The sequence below is a fragment of the Entelurus aequoreus genome, linkage group LG03 (assembly GCF_033978785.1).
Source record: "Entelurus aequoreus isolate RoL-2023_Sb linkage group LG03, RoL_Eaeq_v1.1, whole genome shotgun sequence".
NCBI lineage: Eukaryota > Metazoa > Chordata > Actinopteri > Syngnathiformes > Syngnathidae > Entelurus > Entelurus aequoreus.
Window position 1 is genome coordinate 65,833,339 of NC_084733.1, and position 15,193 is coordinate 65,848,531.

At 41.3% G+C, this 15,193-nt stretch overlaps 2 protein-coding genes and 1 non-coding gene across 4 annotated transcripts in view; all 3 read right to left on the bottom strand.

Moving 5' to 3' along the window:
• The window catches only part of arid4a (AT-rich interactive domain 4A), a 15,286-nt gene extending 14,144 nt beyond the window's left edge, over nucleotides 1-1,142 (bottom strand). The window contains exon 1 of the mRNA XM_062042483.1: nucleotides 1,078-1,142. The gene's annotated coding sequence lies outside the window, so the exon portion shown is untranslated. The remainder of the gene's footprint in view (nucleotides 1-1,077) is intronic.
• On the bottom strand, nucleotides 1,078-13,617 carry LOC133646752 (proteasome subunit alpha type-3). Of its 2 annotated transcripts, none has more exons than XM_062042487.1 (11): nucleotides 13,454-13,617; nucleotides 9,217-9,299; nucleotides 9,024-9,147; nucleotides 8,860-8,961; nucleotides 8,728-8,801; nucleotides 8,559-8,631; nucleotides 8,289-8,354; nucleotides 2,215-2,261; nucleotides 1,562-1,629; nucleotides 1,336-1,451; nucleotides 1,078-1,303 (listed from the first exon to the last, which is right to left on the bottom strand). In XM_062042487.1, exons 1-11 carry the CDS (start codon nucleotides 13,472-13,474, stop codon nucleotides 1,088-1,090), a joined length of 990 nt encoding a protein of 329 aa, XP_061898471.1. In that variant the 5' UTR covers nucleotides 13,475-13,617; the 3' UTR covers nucleotides 1,078-1,087. The 2 variants fall into 2 exon arrangements, with proteins under 2 accessions (XP_061898471.1, XP_061898472.1); XM_062042488.1 differs by having other exon boundaries at nucleotides 1,186-1,278; nucleotides 1,387-1,451.
• On the bottom strand, nucleotides 8,430-8,508 carry LOC133647540 (small nucleolar RNA SNORD53/SNORD92). Its single transcript, XR_009825722.1, has one exon. It is a non-coding gene; the product is annotated as a small nucleolar RNA SNORD53/SNORD92 (small nucleolar RNA).
• Nucleotides 13,618-15,193: the final 1,576 nt, after the last annotated feature.

The following is a 15,193-nucleotide window of genomic DNA, read 5'->3' on the forward strand; positions in this document are numbered from 1 at the left end:
TGTGTAAAGGATATCACCACATGGGCTCAGGAACACTTCAGAAACCCACTGTCAGTAACTACAGCTGGTCGCTACATCTGTAAGTGCAAGTTAAAACTCTCCTATGCAAGGCGAAAACCGATTATCAACAACACCCAGAAACGCTGCTGGCTTAGCTGGGCCCGAGCTCATCTATGATGGACTAATGCTAAGTGGAAAAGTATTCTGTGGTCTAACGAGTCCACATTTCAAATTGTTTTTGGAAACTGTGGACGTTGTGTCCTCCGGACCAAAGACGAAAAGAACCATCCGGATTGTTATAGGCACAAAGTTCAAAAGACAGCATCTGTGATAGTATGGGGGTGTATTAGTGCCCAAGGCATGGGTAACTTACACATCTGTGAAGGCACCATTAATGCTGAAAGGTACATAGGTTTTGGAGCAACATACTATGTTGCCATCCGAGCAACGTTATCATGGACGCCCCTGCTTATTTCAGCAAGACAATGCCAAGCCACGTGTTACAACAGCGTGGCTTCATAGTAAAAGAGTGCAGGTACTAGATTGGCCTGCATGTAGTCCAGACCTGTCTCCCATTGAAAATGTGTGGCGCATTATGAAACGTCAAATACCACAACTGAGACCCCGGACTGTTGAACAACTTAAACTGTACATCAAGCAAGAATGGGAAAGAATTCCACTTAAAAAATTGATCTCCTCAGTTCCCAAACGTTTACTGAGTGTTGTTAAAAGAAAAGGCCATGTAACACAGTGGTAAAAATGCCCCTGTGCCAACTTTTTTGCAATGTGTTGCTGCCATTAAATTCTAAGTTAATGATTTGAAAAAAAAAAAAAAAAAGAACTTTCTCAGTTCGAACATTTAATATATTCTCTTTGCAGTCTATTCAATTGAATATAAGTTGAAAAGGATTTGCAAATCATTGTATTCTGTTTTTATTTACCATTTACAGAACGTGCCAACTTTACTGGTTTTGGATTTTGTAATACCTGAATATAATCCTAATAAGAACATAATACCTTAATATAATCATCTTAAGAACATAATACCTGAATATAATCATATTAAGAACATAATACCTGAATATGGTCATACTGCTGATTTCTTTGCCATGTTAGATGCTTGTGAGGAAGCCCATATATGGTCCTTTAGCACCCTCCAATGATAAGCCACTGACTGGAGGCAAATACAGGGAACAACTTTTATTTTCAAAACAAAACACACAAAAAAAATGTTTACATGTTGTCTTCGTCCGAGTCGTCGTCCTCCTCCAGCGAGTCCTGAAAGACACGATGGTGCGTTACATGTGTGTGTGTGTGTGTGTGTGTGTGTGTGTGTGTGTGTGTGTGTGTGTGTGTGTGTGTGTGTGTGTGTGTGCGTGTGAACACCTTGGCGTATTTCTCCGCCTCCTCTCGGACGTCTTTGGGCACGAGCACGTGGCGTCCGTTTGTGACTGTCGGGACACAAGAGAGGGAGTGCTGGGTCACAACGGCGACCGGGACAATCGACAGTGGGTGTGGTCAAGTTGGCGACCGTGGTGATTGGTTGTGGCAATGTTCTTACCTTCTCCGACCCAGCTGAGCTCCAACTCAAAAGCTTTGTCCTTCACCTCGTCGTGGACGATGTAGATTCTGCAAACACATTTTAGGATCATCATCACTCATGCTAACTTCTTTACATCACTTTTCTCTTTTTTGTGCTATATGGCCGGCGTGTTAACTGTTAGCATTTCAGCTTGGCTTCTCAACATTCAGAAAACATTTTTAATTGATCTGCATTTACTTGTCTATATATAGTCCTGGTTTAGCAGCCTGTAGCTACTTTTTATCAGCATGCCACTTTTTTGGCTAATTGTGCTAATATTTTTGTGACTTGACGCTATCTGGCTAGTGTGCGGTTAGCATTTCAGTTTGGCTTTCGCTCTTCAGTATTGACCCAAAATGTTTACTAAAATGTTTATTTCTAGTTCATTGATACTAATCTATAGATTGTACTGGTCTTAAAGGTAACACTAGCAAAATGTCCCCTGCCTCCTTAGTTAGTCTGTGGCCCTCAGTGGAAAGAGTTGGGGCCCCCATTCTATATTGAGTCCAGAATGAAGCAAATAAGTTTGATGAAAAAGGTGAGAAACACAAGTCTGAAATGCAGGATGGATTTGGGCATTGTATTAGTCAAATAGCCAAAGTTGGAATAGAGCAAGACTTGTTAGGACTCACATTTTGGCAACCTCTTTTACCAGCTCTCTGCACGTCATCTCCCGCATCTGCAACACACACACACGCACGCACGCACGCACGCACGCACGCACGCACGCACGCGCACACGATAGATGTAAGATCAAGGTAAAGGCAGCACACTTCCCCCCTTCACAATAACAGCGCTGTGCACAACATCCGCTCTGACTGCGCTAACAAAATAAAGGTTTCAAGAAAGTACCCAACACAAGTAGGGCTGCAACTAAGGTTTATTTCACCATTAGTGGGATAATAAAAGGTACATATTGCATGGCTGACGTGTAGTTATTTTACATATGTGCTTCACAACTGGCCATGTTTTTCAGACTGGTGGTGCGGACTACGGCTGGGCGATATGGCCTTATTTTAATATCTCGATATTTTTAGGCCATGTCACGATACACGATATATATCGCAATATTTTGCCTTAGCCTTGAATGAACACTTGATGCATATAATCACAGCAGTATGATGATTCTATGTGTCTAAATTAAAACATTCTTGTTCATACTGCATTAATATATGCTCATTTTAAACTTTCATGCAGAGAGGGAAATCACAACTACGGCGTGGCGAAGTTGATAGAGTGGTCGTGCCAGCAATCGGAGGGTTGCTGGTTACTGGGGTTCAATCTCCACCTTCTACCATCCTAGTCACGTACGTTGTGTCCTTGGGTAAGACACTTCACACTTGCTCCTGATGGCTGCTGGTTAGCGCCTTGCATGGCAGCTCCCGCCATCAGTGTGTGAATGTGTGTGTGAATGGGTGAATGTGGAAATACTGTCAAAGCACTTTGAGTACCTTGAAGGTAGAAAAGCGCTATACAAGTATAACCCATTTATCATTTATTTAATTGACCAAAACTGTATTTATTAAACAGTTATTGAGCAGTGGCACAAACATTCATGTCATTTCAAAACAGAAAGTGCAAAATTGTCAGAGACATTTTAAAACAAGTTATTAGTGCACTTTTGTGCATGATGTCACTAAGATGACACATCAAAACAACACAAAATTAAAGTGCACTTTTTGTACAGAATGCCACTACAATAGTTTAAAACAAATAAAGTGCACTTTTGTGCATGATGTCACACAAGATATGTCAATAACTGCCAAATAAAAATGAGCTGCATAATAGGAAATCAAATTGTGTACGTCCTTCGCTATGTGGTAGGTTCCGGCGGACGTTATCTCCTTCTGTTGTGGACTATTTTTTTCTTACGGTGTTGATATGGAAATGGTTGCCTCTGCATTTTGTGGGTGTGGCACCGAACGGAGATGTTGACATGCGGAGTACCGGTAAGCACTCTTCATTCTATAGCAGGTGACTTTTCAAATGATGCTACATATTAGCAGTAATGCAAACCACTGCCAGACGATGGATCCCCTGCTGTTTTTCTTGGGAATTAATCATTCCTTCATTTGTTACCAGATTCGCACCTTCTTTCTCTCGTATTACCACTCGCACCACAGCTAACGTTACCCATGCTGCTACCTCTCTGCTCCGCAAGGGCGTATACGTACGTGACGTATGTAAGAAGGTGCGCTTGTTTAAGTCTCTGTGAGAAGGAGAGCCTAGAAAGAGTGAGAAGAGCCTGTAGTGTAATGCCAGCAGCTAAAAGCAACTGCGTGAGAACGTATACTCGAATATCACGATAGTCATTTTCTATATCGCACAGAGACAAACCCGCGATATATCAAGTATGTCGATATATCGCCAAGCCCTAGCGCGGACCCACTTCCACCCGCAAAAACACCAGTGACAACGTCACGAGTGTGGACACATTTTATAGTGGACATGTGTCCACAGGGTGGACTAATGGTTGCAGCCCATACTCAAAATAAAACACTTATTGATCCATTGACAATTATTTATAAAATACTGCATAGACTTCATGTATTGCACCAATAAATGTGAGCATTTCTCTACTTGACTAAATATTTGTTTACAAATGATGGATTCTGATACTTGGTACCCTCTTAGAAGTATGTTCACTTCTTCCATTACTTTAGAAGCATATTTTAGCTATTATTGTTTGTTTGAACCTACAAATCATGAATTTTGAGACTTGATGCCATCATGGAACTATGCCAACTCATCCCATGTTAGCATGCTAACATTTTAGCTATTATTGTTTGTTTGAACCTACAAATCATGAATGTTGATACTTGATGCCATCTTAAAAGTATACTTTCAACATGAAAAGATCTCTAAAAAAATACAGTATGCCAACTGTTCCCAGTATAACAGGCTAAAGCTAGCAGGCTAATTTAGCGTTTAGCTTCAATTGACGCCAGCCCACAGCTTCAGAGCACAGATAGGTGGCCCATCAAATTTTCTGCCAAACTTTTCGAGTTTTCATTGATTGTTGTTTTTAACTTTTAGTTTTAAATGATATTTCAAGTTGTGTTGGTACAATCATGTCTTCTAATTCATGAACAATCCTGATTACAAAATCAATCCAAATCATTGGGATTATTTTTGCTTTAACCGTTCAGCCCTACATGACATCTCTCACACTCACACACACACACAAACATCCATCCATCCATCCATCCATCCATCCATCTTCTACCGCTTGTCCCTTTTTTGACACTTGTGTTTTAGGGCTATATAAATAAACATTGATTGATTGATTGATATACATATTATATACATATAACATACATATATACATATATATGTATATATATATATATATATATATATATATATATACACATATATATGTATATATATATATATACACACACATACACACACACAAAACATTTTCTACCGCTTGTCCCTTTTTGGAGTCGCAGGGGGTGCTGGAGCCTATCTCAGCTGCATGTACATACACACCCCGTTTCCATATGAGTTGGGAAATTGTGTTAGATGTAAATATAAACAGAATACAATGATTTGCAAATCATTTTCAACCCATATCCAGTTGAATATGCTACAAAGACAACATATTTGATGTTCAAACTGATAAACATTTTTTTTTGCAAATAATCATTAACTTTAGAATTTGATGCCAGCAACATGTGACAAAGAAGTTGGGAAAGGTGGCAATAAATACTGATAAAGTTGAGGAATGCTCATCAAACTCTTATTTGGAACATCCCACAGGTGAACAGGCAAATTGGGAACAGGTGGGTGCCATGATTGGGTATAAAAGTAGATTCCATGAAATGCTCAGTCATTCACAAACAGGGATGGGGCGAGGGTCACCACTTTGTCAACAAATGCGTGAGCAAATTGTTGAACAGTTTAAGAAAAACGTTTCTCAACCAGCTATTGCAAGGAATTTAGGGATTTCAACATCTACAGTCCATAATATCATCAAAAGGTTCAGAGAATCTGGAGAAATCACTGCACGTAAGCAGCATGGCCGGAAACCAACATTGAATGACAGTAACCTTCGATCCCTCAGACGGCACTGTATCAAAAACCGACATCAATCTCTAAAGGATATCACCACATGGGCTCAGGAACACTTCAGAAAACCACTGTCACTAAATACAGTTGGTCGCTACATCTGTAAGTGCAAGTTAAAACTCTACTATGCAAAGCGAAAACCATTTATCAACAACATCCAGAAACGCCGCCGGCTTCTCTGGGCCCGAGATCATCTAAGATGGACTGATGCAAAGTGGAAAAGTGTTCTGTGGTCTGACGAGTCCACATTTCCAATTGTTTTTGGAAATATTCGACATTGTGTCATCCGGACCAAAGGGGAAGCGAACCATCCAGACTGTTATCGACGCAAAGTTCAAAAGCCAGCATCTGTGATGGTATGGGGGTGCATTAGTGCCCAAGGCATGGGTAACTTACACATCTGTGAAGGCACCATTAATGCTAAAATGGTACATACAGGTTTTGGAACAACATACAGGTAAAAGCCAGTAAATTAGAATATTTTGAAAAACTTGATTTATTTCAGTAATTGCATTAAAAAGGTGTAACTTGTACATTATATTTATTCATTGCACACAGACTGATGCATTCAAATGTTTATTTCATTTAATTTTGATGATTTGAAGTGGCAACAAATGAAAATCCAAAATTCCGTGTGTCACAAAATTAGAATATTACTTAAGGCTAATACAAAAAAGGGATTTTTAGAAATGTTGGCCAACTGAAAAGTATGAAAATGAAAAATATGAGCATGTACAATACTCAATACTTGGTTGGAGCTCCTTTTGCCTCAATTACTGCGTTAATGCGGCGTGGCATGGAGTCGATGAGTTTCTGGCACTGCTCAGGTGTTATGAGAGCCCAGGTTGCTCTGATAGTGGCCTTCAACTCTTCTGCGTTTTTGGGTCTGGTATTCTGCATCTTCCTTTTCACAATACCCCACAGATTTTCTATGGGGCTAAGGTCAGGGGAGTTGGCGGGCCAATTTAGAACAGAAATACCATGGTCCGTAAACCAGGCACGGGTAGATTTTGCGCTGTGTGCAGGCGCCAAGTCCTGTTGGAACTTGAAATCTCCATCTCCATAGAGCAGGTCAGCAGCAGGAAGCATGAAGTGCTCTAAAACTTGCTGGTAGACGGCTGCGTTGACCCTGGAAAAAAGAGCTGGACTGCTGCTGAGTGGTCCAAAGTCATGTTTTCTGACGAAAGCAAATTTTGCATTTCCTTTGGAAATCGAGGTCCCAGAGTCTGGAGGAAGACAGGAGAGGCACAGGATCCACGTTGCCTGAAGTCTAGTGTAAAGTTTCCACCATCAGTGATGGTTTGGGGTGCCATGTCATCTGCTGGTGTCGGTCCACTCTGTTTCCTGAGATCCAGGGTCAACGCAGCAGTCTACCAGCAAGTTTTAGAGCACTTCATGCTTCCTGCTGCTGACCTGCTCTATGGAGATGGAGATTTCAAGTTCCAACAGGACTTGGCGCCTGCACACAGCGCAAAATCTACCCATGCCTGGTTTACGGACCATGGTATTTCTGTTCTAAATTGGCCCGCCAACTCCCCTGACCTTAGCCCCATAGAAAATCTGTGGGGTATTGTGAAAAGGAAGATGCAGAATGCCAGACCCAAAAACGCAGAAGAGTTGAAGGCCACTATCAGAGCAACCTGGGCTCTCATAACACCTGAGCAGTGCCAGAAACTCATCGACTCCATGCTGTAATTGAGGCAAAAGGAGCTCCAACCAAGTATTGAGTATTGTACATGCTCATATTTTTCATTTTCATACTTTTCAGTTGGCCAACATTTCTAAAAATCCCTTTTTTGTATTAGCCTTAAGTAATATTCTAATTTTGTGACACACGGAATTTTGGATTTTCATTTGTTGCCACTTCAAATCATCAAAATTAAATGAAATAAACATTTGAATGCATCAGTCTGTGTGCAATGAATAAATATAATGTACAAGTTACACCTTTTGAATGCAATTACTGAAATAAATCAAGTTTTTCAAAACATTCTAATTTACTGGCTTTTACCTGTATGCTGCCATCTAAGCGCCGTCTTTTTCATGGACGCCCCTGCTTATTTCAGCAAGACAATGCCAAGCCACATTCAGCACGTGTTACAACAGCGTGGCTTCATAAAAAAGAGTGCGGGTACTTTCCTGGCCCGCCTGCAGTCCAGACCTGTCTCCCATCGAAAATGTGTGGCGCATTATGAAGCGTAAAATACGACAGCGGAGACCCCGGACTGTTGAACGACTGAAGCTCTACATAAAACAAGAATGGGAAAGAATTCCACTTTCAAAGCTTCAACAATTAGTTTCCTCAGTTCCCAATCGTTTGAGTGTTGTTAAAAGAAAAGATGATGTAACACAGTGGTGAACATGCCCTTTCCCAACTACTTTGGCACGTGTTGCAGCCATGAAATTCTAAGTTATTATTTGCAAAAAAAAAATAAAGTTTATGAGTTTGAACATCAAATATATTGTCTTTGTAGTGCATTCAATTGAATATGGGTTGAAAAGGATTTGCAAATCATTGTATTCCGTTTATATTTACATCTAACACAATTTCCCAACTCATATGGAAACGGGGTTTGTACATGCATACATATGTACATACATATATACATTTAATATAAACACACACAGTCACCTGTAATTTCTCAATTTCTGTCTTGGCAGCTTGTTTGGCTTTTCCGATGGCACACCCCCAGTAGCCCTAAAGTGACACACACACAGATGGAGCAGGTTAAAGATGAGGATGTTGGTGGTTGTGTAAGTTGACAGGTACACTTTGGTCAGACAGCCAAGAGAAAAGTTACATCAAATGACATCAGCTCTCTAGCGAAACCTTCTCAGCATCATCACGCCATTGTGTGTGTGTGTGTGTGTGTGTGTGTGTATGTGTGTGTCCAGGACTCACATAAGAGACGCCGGAAGGGTCGACCATGTAGAGCTGCGGGCCGTCGTCTTTGTCGTGGGAGCCCAGGATGAAGCTGTGGGCGACAACAGGTGTGACCAGGTGGCAACAGGTGTGACCAGGTGGCAACAGTTGTGACCAGGAGGGAACAGGTGTGACCAGGAAGCCTCACCTGCAGCCAAAGGGTCGCACGGCACTGTACAGGGTGTAGGCGTGCACGTACATGGCCACACGCTCCGACAGGTGCTGTGTGGCAACAGGAAGCGGCGTGAGTGGTGGGCGTTACCACTCTGCGACGGCTTACCTTGAGGGGAATGTCGTGTCCGTAGTTGGACCTGAAGTTGGACGCCTCCTCCCGGGCCACTTCCGCCAACGAACGCGCATCAGCCAGGAGACCCGCCACTGCCTGGGGGGGTGTCAGACGGTTACAAGCTTGTTGCTGTTCCGCCCCCTCCTGTGTGTGGTTACCATGCCGACGTGTCTGTCAATGTTGAAGATGCGCTTGTTGGAGCCCTCCTCGTACAGTTTGGACAATACCAGCTTCTCCACACCAAACACCACACCGTCTTTACAGCGGATTCCGATGGCTGTGCTGGACACACAGACACACACACACTTAAAGAGGGCATCAAAGCAGGGAGGAGTCGCAGCAACAACCAACCTGCTGTTTTCCACAGCCTTGATGGCGTACTCCACCTGGAAGACTCGGCCGTCAGGTGAGAAGGTGGACGCTGACAGGTCGTACTAGAAGACATGCCCACGGGAAGTTTACATCCTCCGTATTCCACTCATTCACTTTGTTATTGTTTTGGCTCTTATGCCAGGAATTCTAAGCTTAAAAAAACCACAACAGCTTGATTGTACCGACGAAAGCTACGGACGGTGCAAAATCAACATATATAATAACACATATATCGCAATTAACAAACGATATCAACATATATGTCGCAAGTAACAAACGATATCAACATATATATCGCAATTAACAAACAATACCCCACAAATATATCGCAATTAACAAACAATATCAACATATGTATCACAATTAACAAACAATATCAACATATATATTGCAATTCTCAATGCTTCATCCCAAGTGCAGGACTAATACACTAAAAAACTCCTTTGTCCCACACGCCAACAGACTGTACAACTCCTCTCTGGAGGGGAGGGGGGGTAATAGGATGACAGGAGATGCAAAACAATAACAATAACAATACTGAAATAATCTGCAACAAAAAACGGTGCAATTAACAGTGCAATACATAGTTTCTCTTGATATATTGTTACTGTTATATTTTTATTCTTATTGTAATAGTTTCTATTTTATTTCCATTTATACTCCCATTATTAACTTTTTTTTTTCCAATCTCAATTCTGTACACTGCTGGAATTTAAATTTTCCTGAGGGAACTCTCCTGAAGGAATCAATAAAGTACTATCTATCTATCTAATTAACAAACAATATCAACATATCGCAATTAACAAACAATATAAACATATATATCGCAATTAACACAAATATCAATAAAACATGACCACTTTTCATTAAATCCTTTTGGGCTGGGCAATAAAACGACACGTTAAAAAAAATTAAAAAGCCGGGTGATAAAACGATATCAATATATTTATACCACAATCGACACGTACTATCAATAACACATTACACATTTTTTAAGAATCCTTATAAGGCTGGGCGATAAAATGCTATCATTATATATCGTAGTGAGACACATAAGATCAACAAAACAGTACATATTTTTTTTAAAGCCTATAGAGCTGGGTGATAAAACGATATCAATATATTTATATCACAATAGACACGTAATATCAGTAACACATTACAATTTTTAAAAAATCCTTACAGCGCTGGGCAATAAAACGATATCAATGTATATTGTGATGGCCTAGGGTTGTCCCGATACCAGTATTTTGTTATCGGCACCATGATATCAATTTAATTTAAAGGGGTACACAATGTATAGCCCGACAGACATATAATCGATATTAATATATTTTTAAAAGCACTCTGGGCGGGGAGATAAAACGATATCAGTATTTTTCACAATAGACACGTATTCACTATCAACAAAAAATGTGTTCGATAAAACATTTAATCATTTTGTTCCCTTCTTGGTGGGAAGCAAGGTTGGTTGCATGAACAAAGGCAGGAAGAGATCGCTGATCAGTGGAAGTGACACGCTGACAGCCAATCAGATAACAGTATCAACTAGCAGGTTTGGTTGTCTGGCAGTTGATTATGTCAATATGGCGAGAAGAGAAAGTCAAAATGAGTGCCACAGAGAGCAAAGAAATTGTCAGTTTTTTTGTTTTTTTTTCAAAAGGACCGTAGTCAGACCAATGTGGTCTGTGAATGATGCAAGGCAAGAGCGCTAATACCACACCACCTTAGCCACGCTCACCCTTTAGAGCACAACTGTAACTTCCCGCCTCTAAACCTGCAGAATAGTTCTTCTCAGGTTTTTCTATGTTTACATTTTCCCACTCTGCACTTATCTTACACTTTATTGAACATTTCTTACATGTTACTTATTTTTGCACCTTCATTTTAAGAGCTTGTTAAAGGCCTACTGAAACCCACTACTACCGACCACGCAGTCTGATAGTTTATATATCAATGATGAAATCTTAACATTATAACACATGCCAATACGGCCGGGTTAACTTATAAAGTGACATTTTAAATTTGCCGCTAAACTTCCGGTTCGAAACGCCTCTGCGGATGACGTATGCGCGTGACGTAGCCCGGCGAACACGGGTATGCCTTCCACATTGAAGCCGATACGAAAAAGCTCTGTTTTCATTTCATAATTCCACAGTATTCTGGACATCTGTGTTCGTGAATCTGTTTCAATCATGTTCATTGCATTATGGAGAAGGAAGCCAAGCAAGCAAAGAAGAAAGTTGTCGGTGCGAAATGGACGTATTTTTCGAACGTAGTCAGCCACAACAGTACACAGCCGGCGCTTCTTTGTTTACATTCCCGGAAGATGCAGTCAAGATGGAAGAACTCGGATAACAGAGACTCTAACCAGGAGGACTTTTGATTTGGATACACAGACGCCTGTAGAGAACTGGGACAACACAGACTCTTACCAGGATTACTTTGATTTGGATGACAAAGACGCAGACGTGCTACTGTGAGTATGCAGCTTTGGCTTTTTTTTGCGTATGTACGTAACTTTTTTAAAATATATAAGCTTTATGAACCTTGGGTTAGGTGAACGGTCTTTTGGGCTGAGTGATTGTGTGTGTTGATCATGTGTTTGAATTGTATTGGCGTGTTCTATGGAGCTAGGAGCTAGCAGAGGAGCTAGGAGCTAGCATAACACGTACCGTACCGTACGTGCGCGTCACGTACTAACTTTTTAAAAATATATAAGCTTTATGAACCTTGGGTTAGGTGAACGGTCTTTTGGGCTGAGTGATTGTGTGTGTTGATCAGGTGTTTGAATTGTATTGGCGTGTTCTATGGAGCTAGGAGCTAGCAGAGGAGCTAGGAGCTAGCATAACAAACACGCAGGTGTTATTATGCAGGATTAATTTGTGGCATATTAAATATAAGCCTGGTTGTGTTGTGGCTAATAGAGTATATATATGTCTTGTGTTTATTTACTGTTGTAGTCATTCCCAGCTGAATATCAGGTACCGTGAGTATGCAGCCTTGGCTGCTAAACATTCGATAACTTGACCGTATGTGCGCGTCACGTACGTAACTTTTTAAAAATATATAAGCTTTATGAACCTTGGGTTAGGTAAACGGTCTTTTGGGCTGAGTGATTGTGTGTGTTGATCAGGTGTTTGAATTGTATTGGCGTGTTCTATGGAGCTAGGAGCTAGCAGAGGAGCTAGGAGCTAGCATAACAAACACGCAGGTGTTTTTATGCAGGATTAATTTGTGGCATATTAAATATAAGCCTGGTTGTGTTGTGGCTAATAGAGTATATATATGTCTTGTGTTTATTTACTGTTGTAGTCATTCCCAGCTGAATATCAGGTCACCCTCGGCTCTCACAGCATCTTCCCTATCTGAATAGCTTCAACTCCCCACTAGTCCTTCACTTGCACTTTACTCATCCACAAATCTTTCATCCTCGCTCAAATTAATGGGGAAATTGTCGCTTTCTCGGTCCGAATCTCTCTCACTTCATGCGGCCATCATTGTAAACAATAGGGAACTTTGCGTATATGTTCAACTGACTACGTCACGCTACTTCCGGTAGGTGCAAGCCTTTTTTTTATCAGATACCAAAAGTTGCAATCTTTATCGTCGTTGTTCTATACTAAATCCTTTCAGCAAAAATATGGCAATATCGCGAAATGATCAAGTATGACACATAGAATAGATCTGCTATCCCCGTTTAAATAAAAAAAATTCATTTCAGTAGGCCTTTAAGCATGAATGTGATTTTATATTTTCCATGCTTGTGTTGACATTTCCGTCCTGCCTTGGTAGCTGAGAGATCATAATCACAGGACGGTTATATCTGAAATAAAATATATTTTCCACAGGTAATAAAAATATCAACAATTTACGATATCGTGATAGTTTTCAGCCGTATCGCCCAGCCCCGGTGTGAGTCCTGTTTTCTTCCTACAGTGCTGAAACGTTTTTACCAGAATTAAATCAAACAAAATAGATTGAAATAATACATTTGTTCACTCAACTACATTAGGTTATACACAACAAAGTAGCTTTCAGTTTCTGATTAGCATCAATGTGCTAGCCGGCCTCACTGTGACTCAGCATGCTAGCTAGCTGGCTAGCTAGATGAATGGACACCACTAACACATTTGAACGGACCATTTTCGAAGAGGTGAGACAAAACCATTCTGTTGTGTCTAAAGTAGAGAGCCTGAAAGAGACAAATACTCACCCCGGTCCCTATGGAGCTCATTTTAACTAAAAGTGTGCGCGCAGTGTGAAAGCGACGCACGAAGAGCAGCCGCCGATCGTTAAACTGCTCAGCTAGTAGTGGTCACGTGGTCATTTCCGGTTACGCCTTCACAATAAAGGCTCATTACGCTTTGGAAATACACAAACGAAAGAAAAGTATTGAAATTTTCAGCAACAGATCGTACAACGTTACCAACATTTCCTGCTTTCGATTACTTAATAGTTTTAGGAATTCAAGATGATGTTCCTCCATTGTGGTCGTTGATGAGCAGCTGGACATCTAAGTAGTTGATTGTGGTTGATGTCTCCTCAGATGACTTGTCAGGCCAATCCTTGCTCGGAAGTATCTGCCACATATAGGACACTTGAAATCACTTACCATTAATTGATTAACGTGGACCCCGACTTAAACAAGTTGAAAAACTTATTCGGGTGTTACCATTTAGTGGTCAATTGTACGGAATATGTACTTCACTGTGCAATCAACTAATAAAAGTTTCAATCAATCAATCAAATTGTACCAGTTGGAGCGGAGGTACTTGACACTCTCAGCTTCCGGAGCTTACGTTTCCTCTTGCATGCTTCAATGCGAGTGTTTTCAGCATTTCTGGTACCAACCGAGATCGCCGTACGCCATACAGAACGATCGTCTGCCAGCTCCTACCATGTCTCTGTGTTGATGTTGAGCGTCTTAAGGTTAGCTTTAAAGCAGTCCTTAAAGCGTTTGCGCTGCCCGCCTACAGACCTGGTGCCACAAGACAGTTCCCTGTACAGAAGTTGTTTGGGTATCCTTGTATCCGGCATTCTGTAGACATGACCAGTCCAACGGGCTTGAGAGCGCTGAAGAAGAACGTATATTGATGGTAGCTTAGCACGAGAAAGAACTTCAGTGTCTGGCACTTTGTCTTGCCAGCGGATGTTCATCAGCTTGCACAAGCAAGTCATGTGGAAGTGGTTCAGTTTCCTGGCATGTCTGGTATAAAATGTCAACGTTTCACAGGCGTACAGTAAAGTTGTTATCACTACTGCCCTGTAAACACATATTTTCGTTTCGAGCCTGATGCCACAACGACTCCATACATTACTTCTTAGCCTACCAAATGCTGCGATGGCTTTTGCAATCCTGCAGTCTACTTCATCGTCGATGTGTACCACATGAGACAGGGTACTTACCAGGTATGTAAACTTGTCTACCGCTTTGAGGTTTTCTCCTTTGACCTGAATTGAAGGTTCAACATACTGATTACTTGGTGCGGGTTGATGGAGGACTTCCGTCTTCTGTGTGCTTATTGTTAAGGTGAAGTTGTCACAAGCCTTTGAGAACTGGTTGACACTGTGTTGCATATCTGGTTCAGTAGTTGAATTCAGGGTGCAGTCATCTGCAAAGAGTTTGCTTGACCTTTGTAACAACCTTGAGTGGCCAAAGGTTGAAGAGCTTGCCATCAGTTAGATATCTGAGGCACACCCCTGTATTCTTTGTAGCAAATGCTTCTGTCAGCATTGCAGAACACATCATGCTAAACAGGGTAGGGGCTAACACACAGCCCTGGTTAACTCCGTTGCTCACAGGGAAGTCTTTGGATGCTTCTCCATCGTCAAGGACCCTGGCCATCATGCCTTCATGAAACTGGCGAACCATCTTTGTGAAGTGCTTTGGGCATCCAAACGTTGCCATTATCTTCCACAAAGCAGCCCTGCTCACAGTGTCAAAGGCCTTGGT

What these genes read in the sequence shown, in the direction of transcription:
- LOC133646752 (XM_062042487.1), bottom strand. Translation starts at nt 13,474, where the DNA reads ATGAGCTCCATAGGGACCGGG. An exon ending in AAGGCTGTGGAAAACAGCAG is followed by an intron (nt 9,148 to 9,216) that starts GTTGGTTGTTGC and finishes CTGTGTGTCCAG; the next exon opens with CACAGCCATCGGAATCCGCT. An exon ending in GTGCGACCCTTTGGCTGCAG is followed by an intron (nt 8,632 to 8,727) that starts GTGAGGCTTCCT and finishes TGTCGCCCACAG; the next exon opens with CTTCATCCTGGGCTCCCACG.